The sequence below is a fragment of the Tetrao urogallus genome (genome assembly GCF_951394365.1).
Source record: "Tetrao urogallus genome assembly, chromosome: 18".
Taxonomy (NCBI): domain Eukaryota; kingdom Metazoa; phylum Chordata; class Aves; order Galliformes; family Phasianidae; genus Tetrao; species Tetrao urogallus.
Window position 1 is genome coordinate 6,128,773 of NC_136831.1, and position 13,117 is coordinate 6,141,889.

The window sequence follows — 13,117 nt, forward strand, 5'->3', positions numbered from 1 at the left end:
GCTTTTTAATTCTCACCTGGTCCCCAGGGCTGTTGGTGACTCGGGTCAACCCAACAGCAGCTCTGTGCACTCAATAAATATTTTCTCTACAGTTTGCCTGTTCCTTTTTTGTTTTAATTACATTATTCCCCCACCAAGCCCTCCACCCCCAACAGCAGATGGAGGAAGATGCGCTCCAGGTGTTTGTGCTCCTTGGGAAGGAGGTGATCCCAGCAGGGATGCTGTGCTGGCTTCTCTACAAGGGCAGCACCTTTGCCCCATCGGAAGGTTTGGTGATGTAGAAGGTTGCTGAGCCGCTGTACTTCTCCTATAGGCACAGGAGGAGCAGTAAGTGCAGATCCCTAATGCCAGGAGCATGCACTCACTGCACTAACAACTTTCCCAGCCTGCAGCTACCAGCACTCAATGCCTAGAGATTATTGTTCCCTAGATGGATTTAGCTGCCCCAGAGCTCACCTGGCACCTTTTGCTCTTTTTCTCAAGGTAATAAAATCTTTTTGCGGTGCTTTGCAGTCAGCACAGTGCCAAACTGCCCCCCAAGAGTTCAGAGCATCAATGGACATGGGGTGCCCCAGCCCCTGAGTGCCTTAGGATCTCAGCTTCACCATCATCACCTGGGATGGGCATCATCTCCTTGAGGGGTGGTTTGGGGAGCTTTAAGTCAATCTCTGGGCGCTTTGCTGTGGTGTACCTGGATGTGCTGCTGGGCTCTCTCTGCAGCCTCGGCCACCAGCAGTGTCACAGTGCAGCCCCCAAAGCCTCCCCCTGTCATCCGGCTGCCATACACCCCATCGACCTCCAGGGCTGCCGCCACCAGCTGGTCCAGCTCCGGGCAGCTCACGGCGTAGTCATCCCTACAATGATCACACAGAACAATGGGGTTGGAAGAGACCTTACAGCCATCCCATTTCAACCTGCAGCCACGGGCTGGTTGTCCCCCCACCATATCACATCGTGTAGAAAATGTAGAAAGCCCCGTGCCGTCACATCCTCACCGCAGGGAGTTGTGGCTCTCCACCATCAGCATCCCAAACGTGACATAATCCCCATCCCGCAGTGCCTGTGCTGCCCGCGCCGTGCGCTCGATCTCACCAACCACGTGCCTGGCACGGCGGTACACCTCCTCATCCAGCTGGCTCCTGGATGCTGCAGAGACACACACAAACCCTACAGCAAACCCCACGTTGCCTGGAACCGACGGATGCTCCGTGCCCACCTTCCAGCTCGGCCATGGTGACATCCCGCAGGGTGGTCCTGCCCAGTGCTGCTGCTGCCTCCTGGCACTGGCGCCGCCGCGCGGGGTACTCACTGCCCGTCAGTGTGTGCCGCACGTTGGAGTTGGTGATGAGGACAGCCAGGTTGGCATCACGCAGCGGGACGGGGACAGCATCCAGGGACCTGCGGGGAGGTGACAGCGTCCACCCCCACTGCGGCCACGTGGCACCCAGCAGGGTCAAAGTCTGTGTGGTTTAGAGTGGTGACGCAGTGGAACAGAAGGCCCAAGGAGGCTGTGGATGCCCCATCCCTGCAGGCATTCAAGGCCAGGCTGGATGTGGCTCTGGGCAGCCTGGTCTGCTGGTTGGCGACCCTGCACACAGCAGGGGGTTGGAACCATAGACCATAACGACTTTGCCTGGGCAATCACCACAAGGAGGAACCATTTCCTTGGATGCTCCAATGGGTCTTTTGGACACTGAGGGCTATCCCCAGCCCCACAGTGGGCTTATGGGTTGGGGGTTAACACCTCCTAGTGCTCCTGTATGGCTGTGTGTATATCATGGCCATGGGACCAGCAGGTGGTGCCCAGGAGGTGCTGACCTGCAGTCGATGAGCAGCGCGTGGTTCTCTTTGCCCATCACTGATATGAACTGATCCATGATCCCGCAGGGCATGCCGGCAAACGTGTGCTCTGCCTGCTGGCACGCCAGAGCCTTGGCCACCAAATCACCATCGTCTGTAGCAGGGAGGAGAGGAGCAGGTGAGCAGTGATGGGATGAGCACCACACAGTGTGCCCAGCACTGAGCCTTCGTTCCTCCCTTGGGAGGATTTTCAGTTCATGGGACGTGGGGAAAGCCTTGCAGGATGAGGGATGAGGTTTGCATTTTTGGGGACATGAGGGTGGGGAGAAGATGCTCCAGATGGAATGCTCCACCCATGGGCTCTAGGGACATGGGCAGCTCGAGTGGGAGCTGTGCCCCATCCCACTGCAGCGTCTCCCCAGGACCTCCCCAAGGACGACCCCATCCTACAAAGAAATGGGGGCCGCACCAGGGCAGAGCTGCTGCAGAAAGGTGTATGTGGCCACTTCCAGAGAGGCAGAGCTTGAAAGGCCACCGCCCAGGGGAACATCGCTGGAGATCACAGCATTGAAACCCGGCACGGGACCGCCTGTGGGAACAGAAGGGAAGAGAGGGGCTGTGAGTTCCCATAGGGCTTGGGGCTGCCCTGCCCCACGGGGATCCCAGCAGAGGGGAGAGCCCCTTCAACGTCCCATTTTAAATGCATGGTGACCACTGTGGTCACACAGTTCCCCCAAAGCTTGGTCCCAACAATAGCTGTGGGGTGGCAACATGATGCTCCAAAGGGACTTCTGGCGTGCACCAGCCTCCAGCCCACCTGAAGCCCCGTGCTATGAGTGTGACCCTACACGAGAGGCTCTGACCTTACCCCGGTAGTGCTGGATCACACCTTTGACGTAGTTGGCCCAGTGCGGTCGCCCCGGGCTCAGGGGGCGGCTTTGGGTAGGAGCCGGGAACTGCACCCTATGGGGCTCGTCCGCCCCCGGCGCGGTGGTGAGGATGGAGATGGTCCCGTCCTGCGTGGGGGAACCCACCAGCACCGTACCCAGCTGCAGGGCCTGCGGGGGTCACACGTGCTCGGCGCCAGCCCCACGGCCACGTCCCCGGCGGTGTCCCCCAAGGGACAGCCGGTCACAGCCCTCTGGACACCGCAGGGCACGTTCGGGTGGTGGCGGGGGGCTGATGCGGGGCACGGCCCTCCCTTACCATGGGCAGCACGAAGCCGCCGTTGTAGTCGGTGTGCTCGCCGATGAGGTTGACCCTCCCGGGAGCCCACGCAGCCACGGCCGCTGCCCCACCGAAGGCCGCCTCGTACGCCTCGCGGGCGGCCGCCAGCAGCGACCACGGACCCGGTTCCGCCACCGCCGCCATCGCCTCTCCGCTCCTCCCTGCCGGGCGGGGACAGGCTGCCCGCTCCGCCCTGCTCCCTGCCCCGATCGGAGCCGGGGGCGGCGGCGGGATTCGAACCCGGGGATGTGAGGGGCGGCAGAACGCGAGTCCCTGTGCGAGACGCGCGCCCCTATAGATGCGTTATGTCTGTTTACACCCAGATCCACATCCATATCCATACCCCTCTATGCTTTACTTTTACTTTATTATCATATTGTTATCGCTTGTTGTATATCTATGCGTATGGAGATACTTATCTCTATATATCTATGTATGTATGAATATTCCTCTACCTATAAACAAATATATACATAATAATAGAGAATACGATAATACAGAGATAGATACCTACACACTTACGTCTATGTTCTTCCCACATACCTACAGATCTATGCCGACGTGTCAACGCGCTGAGCCACGCGCTGAGCCGCGCACCTGAGCTGGGTGCGCCCCCCCCGGGCCGGGCGGTGCCTCCCGGCTGTGCTGCCCCGGGCCAATGGCCGCCAGGGAACCGCTGCTGAGCGCCTTTAAAGGTGAGCATAGGGCTAAGGGGTGCCCCATAGCATGAGCTCCCCCCATTAGGGTCTCCCTGTTAGGGTCTCTACACGGCCTGACTCGCTGTTTGCGTTGCGCTGTGCCTGGCTGGGAGGAAGTTCCCCTGCCTTTCCAGCCAGTTTCTCCCTGCTCGGAGGTCCCAGCGTGGCTCCTATGGGTGCAGCTCTTCCCCGATCCTCGCACAGGTGCGGTGTTGCGGCTGCGGGGTGACGGCTCTCCGTGCACCGACGCTTCCCCGCACCTGGCGGCCGCCTGCGCGCTGCTGGAAGGAGCCCTGCGGAAGGGGCTGCGACGTGAGTGGCACCGGAGGGGGTGAGGGAATGGAGTGGGGGTTTTGTGTACAGTCGAGGCCCCTCCGCTTGTTTTGTACTGCAGAGCCGCTGTGGGGCTTCAGGAGAAGGGATTATTGGCAGTGCCTGGAGCAGCTTTCCCTTGGGGAGGGAGGGAGGTGAGTGGAGTTGGGGGGGGGGAGAAGGGGGGGAAGGGCATGGTGGGGTCACCCCGGCTGAGGGGAGGATGTTTGTCCATGTGTTAAACCCTACAGAGCCTGAAGGCTGCCCCAGGGGTAAACCCTAAACTGCTTCCCCTCTCTGTAAGCAGGCTGAATCCCAAAACCCACTATGCTGTTCCATGGGTTAAACCCCAAGCCCTTCCCATCTCCCGAAATCCCAACTGCTCTGGATGTTCCTCCATCTATTAACCCCCAAACCCTTCCTTTCTCTCCAAGCAGACCAAATCCCAAAGGCTTCCATGTGGGTTAAACCCTAAACCCTTCCCTTCTCCTCAGACTGAATCCCAAAGACTGGATGTTCCCCCTTTTGATTGGATGTCAGGGGGAAGCTCTTTCCTATGAGAGTGGTGAGGTGCTGGAACAGCTGCCCAGAGAGGCTGTGATGCCCCATCCATCCCTGGAGGTGTTCAAGGCCAGGTTGGATGGGGCCCTGGGCAGCCTGGGCTGGTATTAAATGTGGAGGTTGGTGGCCCTTCCTGCGGTGGGGGGGTTGGAGATTCATGATCCTTGAGGTCCCTTCCAACCCAAGCTGTTCTGTGATTCCTCCATGTGTTAAACCCCAAAGTGCCCAAAAGCTCCCCCATGTGTTTATCCCCCAACCGTTTGTTCCCCTCTCCCCAAGCAAACCACATCCCAAAGACCATAGATCCCAAAGAGCATGCCTTCTGCCCCCTATGTTAACCCCTCCCCTTTCCCCAAGCAGACCGAGCCCTCTCTCCAGCAGCCTCCATAGAGCCTCTACCTGCACGAAGGCACTGACAGCACAGGGCCGTGGCCGCTGCTTCCTGCGCTCAGCCCTGCAGTGCAAAGTGCTGGCAGTGGCCATGCAGCAGCTGGTGCAGAGCCCTCAGCTCCTGGAGGTGCGACATGTGGGGACTGCTGGGTTCCTGGTGGCTCTAAGGTGGTTTCATGGAGTCTTGTGCTGTGTTTCAGTTCTATGACTCGTCGGGCTCCATCCTGGGTAATGAAGAGCTGCGGGGTAAGATGCTTTGCAGGTGTTTTCTGTGTTAATTCTTGTACCAAGGATGCTCTGAGCGGTGCACAGACTGTGTGGTCCCTGCACCCTTTAGGAGACCAGGCCACAGCAACAGCCTTTCATCTTGGCTTTGATGAATAACCCCAGGTTAACAGCCTCCCTAAGCACTGGTGCAGCTCCTCAGGAGGCTGCCAAGGGCTGGCTCTGGGTGCTGCTGGGGTGAATTTAGGGGGGTTGCTCCCTACAACATCATTAGTGATGCTGCAGATTGGCTCCCTGCGGACCTTGGCTGCATCCCTGAGAGACCGCAGCCACTGGGACCCTGCAGTAATGCTGCCTCTGTCCCTTCTCCCTCTGCAGAGCCGTTCCTCTCCCTGGTGCTTGTGCTGACAGAGGTGGATTTCTCCCTGAACCTGCAGGTGCAGGAATGAATGGTGGGGTGGGGGGCACAGCCCCCTCCTCACCAGCACCAACAGCACTGCACTGCTTTGTTCACAGAACTGCAGCTTCTTGGATGAGAGCTGGCTGCTGCCGGTAAGCACTCCCTGCTGCCGCCTGCTCCGGCCCTTGCTGGCATGTCAGATAGGAAAAACAAGCATTGGTTGGGGTTGCAGGGATGGCAGCACAGCTTCAGCCATCTGCAGTTGGAGGGATGCATGTGGAGTTGCCTCCGTGCCGGGGTTGGAGCTTGCTGGGTGCCTGCGCTGTCACCAGGCGCTGATCCAGCATTGCCCTGGGTGTGTAGGACCAAGCCAAGCAGCACTGACATAAATGCAGCTTTCCTGTGCTGCCTTCCCCACTTCACTGCCGAAAAATCATCATTTTTCTGGGATGACACGCAGTGCCTGGGTCACTTGATCTCGCTCTTGTGTTCGCTCGATGAAATATCTATGTGTTCCGAGGCTGTGAGCAGCAGGGATGCCTTGATGGCTTCCAGAAAAATGAAGAGCATCCCTCTGCCGCCTTATAACTCCAAAATAAACCCCGAGGAGTAGCCCAACGCTGGGACTGTGGTCAGGAGGCAGAGCTGCTGCCTGACAGTGTTCATGCCTCAATGGACATGAGTGCTCCCAGCTGAACCGGCTGCGTTTTGGGGCTCTGAGTAATGCGATGTGACAGCAAGAGCTGCTGTGAGCAGCCTGGGGCAGGGGCAGCGGCTGTGCAGGGTGAGGGAGGGGGCTCAGAACTCATGTGTGGGGCTTATTTGCTTATGAGATGAGGGAAGGTGGCTGGAAACTCCTTTATAAGGCTCCCTGTGAGCTTTAGGTCGTATCTGTTGGGATCTGTATCTCCAGATCTGGGCTCAACAATTAAGCACAGGGGGACAGGAGGCCACTGATGGTCCTCGTGCCATGTCAGGCACTGGGGAGCAGCTCCTGAAGGCCTGGTTTGGTTTCTGTGCCAGAAGTGATCCCCAGGGAGGGGTCCCCATGTTGCCCTACCCTGGTCACACTGAGTGTCCTGTGGCTTTTCCTATGGCTGCTGTCACTTCTGCTCTCTTCCAGGTGTGCGTCATGTATGAGACGGTCCCATGCCGAGCACTGGGGATGGTGGTGAGGTGGTGATCTGTAGACCTGGATGGCCCCAAAAAGGGGCACATGAGGAGATGAGCACCCCCAGAGCTGAGGCTGTGGATGTCTCGGGTGCTTTTCTCCTCTGTTGGTTCCCCATCCATGGGGTGATTGTCCCTCTGTGTATGGGCAAAATGCTGCCGATGGCACAGAAGGGCTGGGGGTGGTCTCTAGGGCTGAGCTGCAGCTTGGATGCATCCCGCAGGTACGTGGATGGCCGTGTCATTGTCATTGAGGTGCTTCCTGGGAGCCAGGCAGAGGTGGACGAGGTGGTGCTGGCTGGGGACGTCCTAGATGAGATCAATGGATGCTCCTTGAGGAACGCCTACAGCGGGCAGGTGGGTGGCATGACTTCACCCTCCCTCCGGTCCTCCCTTTGTGCCTCCCCCTGCATTCTTCTCCCATCCTCCTCTCCAGGCCGGGGCGATGCTGCAGAAGCTGAAGGGACAACCACTGAGCCTCCGTGTGCTGCGGTGGCAGGGGCACGATGGTGAGGTCTATGAGCCTTTGCTGCCCTACCTGGAGGCCGTGAAGAATAAGGAGCCCCATTTCCAGCTCCAGTGTGGCCCCAGGCGCTGTGACAAGGGGGAGAAGCGGAGGGTGCAGGGGGGCAGGTAGGCTTGGCACCAGGAGGTGAGGGGTCTCTGAGCATCTCCCCCCCAGCAACAAGCAGCAGGAGGATCTGTGGGTCTTTTTTTCCCCCAGGCTGCTCTACAACCTGAGGTACCTGGGCCGGATTGGTGTTGGGATGGTGAGGAGATGGGCAGAGATGGGTGTTTGTTTTTTTTTTTTTCTTCTGAGCTTGTTCTTCCATGCTTGTGCTTCTTGCTGTTCCAGTTTGGAGGCAAAGAGGTGCTGCAGAAAGCCATTCCTGCTGTGCTGGAGAGCAGCTCAGCACCACGGGTGAGCGATGGGCAGCAGTGTGTGTCCAACTGGAGAACCTTGGGGAGGCTGAACCCGGTGCTGGGGTGTTTTGGGGCTCGGGTGGCTGCTGCTGGAGCCTCCAGAGGGTTTTAATGAAACCAGCAAAGAAGGCAGAGCGCAGCCCTGGTCCTGAGTACATGTGGGCAGAGCGTGGAGCCAGCCCATGGGTGATCATCTTCTGCTCAGCCCAAGCTGGTGTCCTGAGAGCAGGAACACAGCCACAGCGCTGCTGTTTCATGGATCCACAGTGCTGGAAGATCCTTGGAGGACTGGTGGTCCATGCATTTTTTTTTTTTTATTTTTATTTTTTTTTAATTTTTATTTTATTTTTTTTCATCCTGTTCTTCCTCTTTGTCTTCTTTCTTTTAACCCTGCATCTGAAGCACAATGAAGTTACTCTCTTAATTTGCAGTCTATCTCCCCTTCCCATCAGTGGAACACCAGCAACAGGCAGCTCCGTGTGGAAAAGCTGCACTTCATCGCTCTGCTTTTGAATAATCTGCCTCACAAGCAATCTTATTAAAAATAGAGCTCAGGTGCTGTGGTCACTGGGGCTTTACTTTCCCCTTTCTCCTCTCCAGGAGGTTTTATTTGATGTGAAGGAAACGGAAATCCTTGTACAAGAGAAGGCATCTCCCAGGGTGAGCACGGGAACCCGAGGCTCTGTTTCTGGCTCATGCACTGAGTTGCAAAGCCCCTTGTCCCCAATTGCCCCCAATGCAGGTCCTGTTTCGCCACCCCTACCCTGCAGTCTCCTGCGTGGGACGCTGCCTGAAGACCAGCAGTGTCTTTGCATTCTGTGTCCTGTGAGCATCCCTGTGCATGGATCCCCTCCCTACAGCTGAGCAGGGAGCCCTGAGCTGACACAGGGCTGAGATTGGGCATCCCACCCAATGTGGGGATGCAGGCGGTGGGAGCACAGGGCTGAGGCAGCGTGGCTGCTCGTGGGATTGCTCTGACATGCTCTCATTGCAGGCCGATGCATTTGTTTCCATATTTAGTGCCTCCTCAGGGAGCCCCAAAGGGAGCACGTTTGACTGCCTGGTGTTTGCATCGAGTTCTGAGCAAGAATGCGAGGAAATCATCCAGAGAATTGGTGAGGGAACGTTTTATTTCTTCAACTATAATTACAGTAAAATGTGGAGTACCAAGAGTTGCCATTCCATTCCACCACATGCAAGAGCTAACTTAATTTTTGTTGAGATCACTGAGATGAGTGGATACTTTGATAGTTTGGGGTTGGTTTTCTTTGATTTTCTTTCTTTCCTTTAGAGCAGCTAGAGCATTATTTTCAAAAACAGCTTCCAGGCATTCCCAGATGTTTCATTGTTTTCCACTTGGAGGAAACTCTTGTTTTCGAGGGATGCTATTTTATAACACACTTCTCCAGCTCAGCCCGCTGCTGCAATCCAACACCAGCCCAAGCATCAGTAAATCTCACCACTCACAGTTTCTATTTTTGACTTGCCTAAATGCAAGCTATGCTGCTCCCAGGGCTGGGTGCCCCTCAGGGCTCTTGTGGGATGTCCTGTCCTTGCCACGTGTCCCCCCCAGCAGGCTGTGCTGTCACCGCACGCAGCTTCGCCGTCCATCCCTGCCTTTCAGGTGGCTGAGCAGTGCTGGTGGATTTGAGGCAGCCAGCTTGAGGTGCTGCTGGCCACAGCCCAGTGCTGTGAATTAACTTCACCTTTTAGATGCAGTGGAGCTTAGCAGCGAGGAAAATAGCTGCTTAAAACCTCGAGTCACTTGAAAACATTTTTAGCGGGCGATAAACGTGGTGAGCAGTGCCTGTGTTTGGAGCAGGGAAGGAAGGGGTGCTGAGGCTGTTGTGTAAGAGCCTGTGGTAATGAGGGTTTGTTTCTCCAGCTGCAGGATTTAAACACACCGAGTGGTTTGTCTGATAAGGGAGGGCTGTGGCTCAGCTCTCCTCAGGCTCTGCTGACCCAGCTGTGCAAGATGCAGGCTCTGGCTCCTCGAACTGGAACTAGAAAGGTTTCCTTATACTTGCAGGACATTGCTGTGGAAGGAAGTGCAGCAAAAGCATCTGGTCTTTAAAAAAAATAAAATTGCAGGGAGAGGCCAGTGCTGACTTCCTGCGTGCCTTTATATATCAACTACTGCTTTTCTGGATTTTTGTCCCTTTGTCTGGGTTTTTCAGTGAAATAAATCAAGCTGGACTAGCTCACGTTACTCCCTGTGCAACTTTTGTCTCAACTTTAGCCCTGCTGGCATAGCCTGTTCTTAAGAACTGGCCTAACAATGTAATTTGCATGCTAATTACTTGTTCCAGATGTAGTTTGAGCAGCTTTCCGGTGCCACAACTCTGGCTGTTCCCAGAGACTAGTGAGAAAACCAGACCTGTCAGCAGCTAGCCTGCAGGGTTGTCCTCAAGTGCAGGTTTACGTCTGATCCCGTTTCATCAAAAAAGCTTAGATGGGAAATGAGAATCTAGCAATTTGCTTAGCAGCCTGGATGCTCTCTGGTTATATAATGAGTGTTTCTGCTTGCTCTGGCATGGCTGCTGCCTTGCCCTTAGTCACAAGGCTGAGATCCCACAGGAAGCCGGGAGAGGCGGAGGGCTGCGCTCCCACAGCCTGCATCCGCTCACAGCCCTGACCTGGGCAGATGCTGCTGGATTCACTTTAGACAAACCAGTCCCACCACTGAAAAAAACAACAAAACTTCCCTTCAATGTGGAAGGAAGAGGGAGGGAGGGGGAAAAAGCAGAAGTTCTGAAGCTGGGCCTGTGCTGCTGCCACTGATAAGCAGCTAAGCTTCAAACAAGGGAGCCCCAGAGGGAGGGAAGAAAGTTGCCTCCTAGCCTGTGCCTGTCAGACTGCTCCTCCTGGCTGAGCAGGAGCTGACTCAGGCCTCCTAAAAAACATCAAGGGGAGCCAGGGTGAGGCATTGCTTCATCGGCAGAAAGCTAAGCTGCAGCAGCAGTCCAGTATCACAAGCATCTACTGCTACCATACTGGAGCCAGGAATAAGCTTCTCCAAGCCCATACAAACCAAATGACAAAGACTCCTCGCATGTGAATGTAAAACATTTAATTTAAAAATGTTGACACTACAATATATAAAATAGCTATTATAAATGCACATAGTGTATTCTATAGCTGCCAGGTTTACGTTTTAGGAAACTGTAAGTTACACTGTGGTTAAGAGTTGTAGTTTCACCCTCTGAAAAAGTCCACATTTGATCACAGTGATGTATGGTCAGACTAACAGCCCCAATTGTTAAACACTTGGATCAAGTCATAACCAGTTTTATTGCAAAAGGACCCTGTACACATTTATATCAATTCTAGTACCTTACAAGTTTAGCTACCCAACAAGTCATTAACATACAGAAACATGCATGAGAAGCAAGAAAGATCACCCATCCCTTCTGCATATTAGCAACTTGTCACTCCTGAGCAACAAGGCTCACATCACTGAGGTTTATGTGAACAGTCACTTTTAGCATTCATCCTGAGTGAAAGATGGAATGACTTAAGTACAAATGCAACATATTATAAACAATTTCTTACAAAAAAAGTCACAAATTAAAACCAAAGTATTTTACAGAATTTACTACAAAACACCATAAAAACAGCCTTCACTTAAGCTCTCTCTCCCCGTATCCTGCGAGCCAACTGGATATCTTTGGGCATGATGGTGACTCTCTTGGCATGGATGGCGCACAGGTTTGTGTCTTCAAACAGACCCACCAGATACGCTTCGCTCGCCTCCTGTTCCAAGAGGACAAGAAGAAACGTTAGAACCGACGTTAGAACCTTTCAGCAAAGCCCTCAGCAGGCCACCAGCACTACCTGCAGCGCACCGATGGCCGCACTCTGGAACCTCAAGTCCGTTTTGAAATCCTGGGCTATTTCCCTGACCAGCCGCTGGAAGGGCAGCTTGCGGATCAGCAGCTCCGTGGATTTCTGGTAACGACGGATCTCACGGAGCGCGACGGTGCCCGGCCTGGGTGGAATAGGAAGGATCGGTCAGGCGGGGCACGGCAGCGGCAGCCGGGCCGCAGCACAGCGTGCCGGCAGCCTTACCTGTAGCGGTGAGGCTTCTTGACGCCGCCGGTAGAGGGAGCGCTTTTCCGGGCCGCCTTAGTGGCCAGCTGCTTACGCGGAGCCTTCCCCCCGGTGGACTTGCGGGCGGTCTGCTTTGTACGAGCCATTTTTTCCTCACTTACCTACGAGGACACGCACCCGTCAGGCAGGGCCCGCTTCCCCCCGCGACGGCAACGACCCGCCGGGCCCTGCGATGCGGCGCTCCCCCCGCCTCCGATCCCCTCAAGCCCCAGAAGCGGCAGATGCCGGCGGGCCGCCCCCCCCCTCCGCCGTCGAGGCGGGCATGCGGCCAGCGGCCTCCCCCGGGAGGAGGAGGAGGAGTCACGGTTCCTCCTCCGCCCCCGCTCCGCGTTGTGGCCCGACCGCTCCCCTCCCCAGGGGAAGCGCACTGAGTCACGCCACCTCCTCCTTCCTCCCGGGCCACCCCGGAGGAGCGGGGGGATGGGAACCGGCCGTGACTCGAGGCACGTAGACAAGGCCCGAACTATCCGCCAAGCTCAGGGGAAAAAAAAAAAACAAAAAAAAAAACACAACCGAGGCTTCCGAAGGCCGCGCAACACCGCAGAACGCGCCCGGCGTGCATCACTTACCTGCTAGAGAAAAAAGACGCACCGGCGCCGATATCGCTACGCACCGAAGCCTGCGCTGCCCTGACAACAACCGGCTCCGTCAGCAGCTACCCCCACACTGCGCCCTCCCCGCCGCGGGGACGCGGTTTTTATAGAGGGGGCGGCACACGGCGCGGTGACCTCACAATGCCTGGAAGCAGCGCGCCGCTCGATTGGCCGGGACCTCCGCCGGCGCCGTGACGTAATAAGACACAAAGGCCGTGCTCCTGTTCCTTGGCGCTGATTGGGTGCCTGCCCGGCCGCTGATTGGTTGTTAAAGTCGGCGGCTGATTGGATATTGTGAGACGAGAAGGGGCCAATAGACATCGGGCGGGCGCTCTGCGCGCTGATTGGACGAAACGGGGCACGGTTTGGATCCTACCCTTTGTTGCAAAGCTCCACAATGGGAAGTCAATAGGAGCGGGGCGAGCGGCGGCGGGGCGCGGCGGGGCGGCGGGCGGCGGGCTCCTGGCTCCCGGGACCTCAGCGGGCGGTCCCGGAGCAAGGGCTGCTCGGCCCCGCCGCCTGCCGGCCCGCCCCTCCGGCCCCGCCACAAAATGCCTTTCGCGGCGTGCGGTGCGGAGACTGCGAGCGGCGGGGTCGGGCCGCGCCGTAGGGAACGGCCGGGCTCCCCCCGGTCGTGGGGACAGCGGGGACAAGCAGACTCTGGGCGCACGCTATGGGCTGGCTCGGCCGGTGTCGGAGGAGAGGTG

At 56.7% G+C, this 13,117-nt stretch overlaps 2 protein-coding genes across 2 annotated transcripts; both read right to left on the bottom strand.

Annotated features, from left to right (window-relative positions):
• Positions 1-235: 235 nt before the first annotated feature.
• On the bottom strand, positions 236-3,171 carry GALK1 (galactokinase 1; the record flags this gene model as incomplete). The annotated part of the gene is made up of 8 exons (XM_079544295.1): positions 236-307; positions 692-854; positions 996-1,146; positions 1,217-1,398; positions 1,819-1,954; positions 2,270-2,389; positions 2,669-2,858; positions 3,007-3,171. The coding sequence occupies 8 exons, from the start codon at positions 3,169-3,171 to the stop codon at positions 236-238; spliced, it is 1,179 nt and encodes a 392-aa protein (XP_079400421.1).
• Positions 3,172-11,274: 8,103 nt separating this feature from the next.
• On the bottom strand, positions 11,275-11,903 carry H3-3B (H3.3 histone B; the record flags this gene model as incomplete). The annotated part of the gene is made up of 3 exons (XM_079544516.1): positions 11,275-11,460; positions 11,542-11,695; positions 11,776-11,903. The coding sequence occupies 3 exons, from the start codon at positions 11,901-11,903 to the stop codon at positions 11,332-11,334; spliced, it is 411 nt and encodes a 136-aa protein (XP_079400642.1). The 3' UTR covers positions 11,275-11,331.
• Between the last annotated feature and the right edge of the window lie 1,214 nt (positions 11,904-13,117).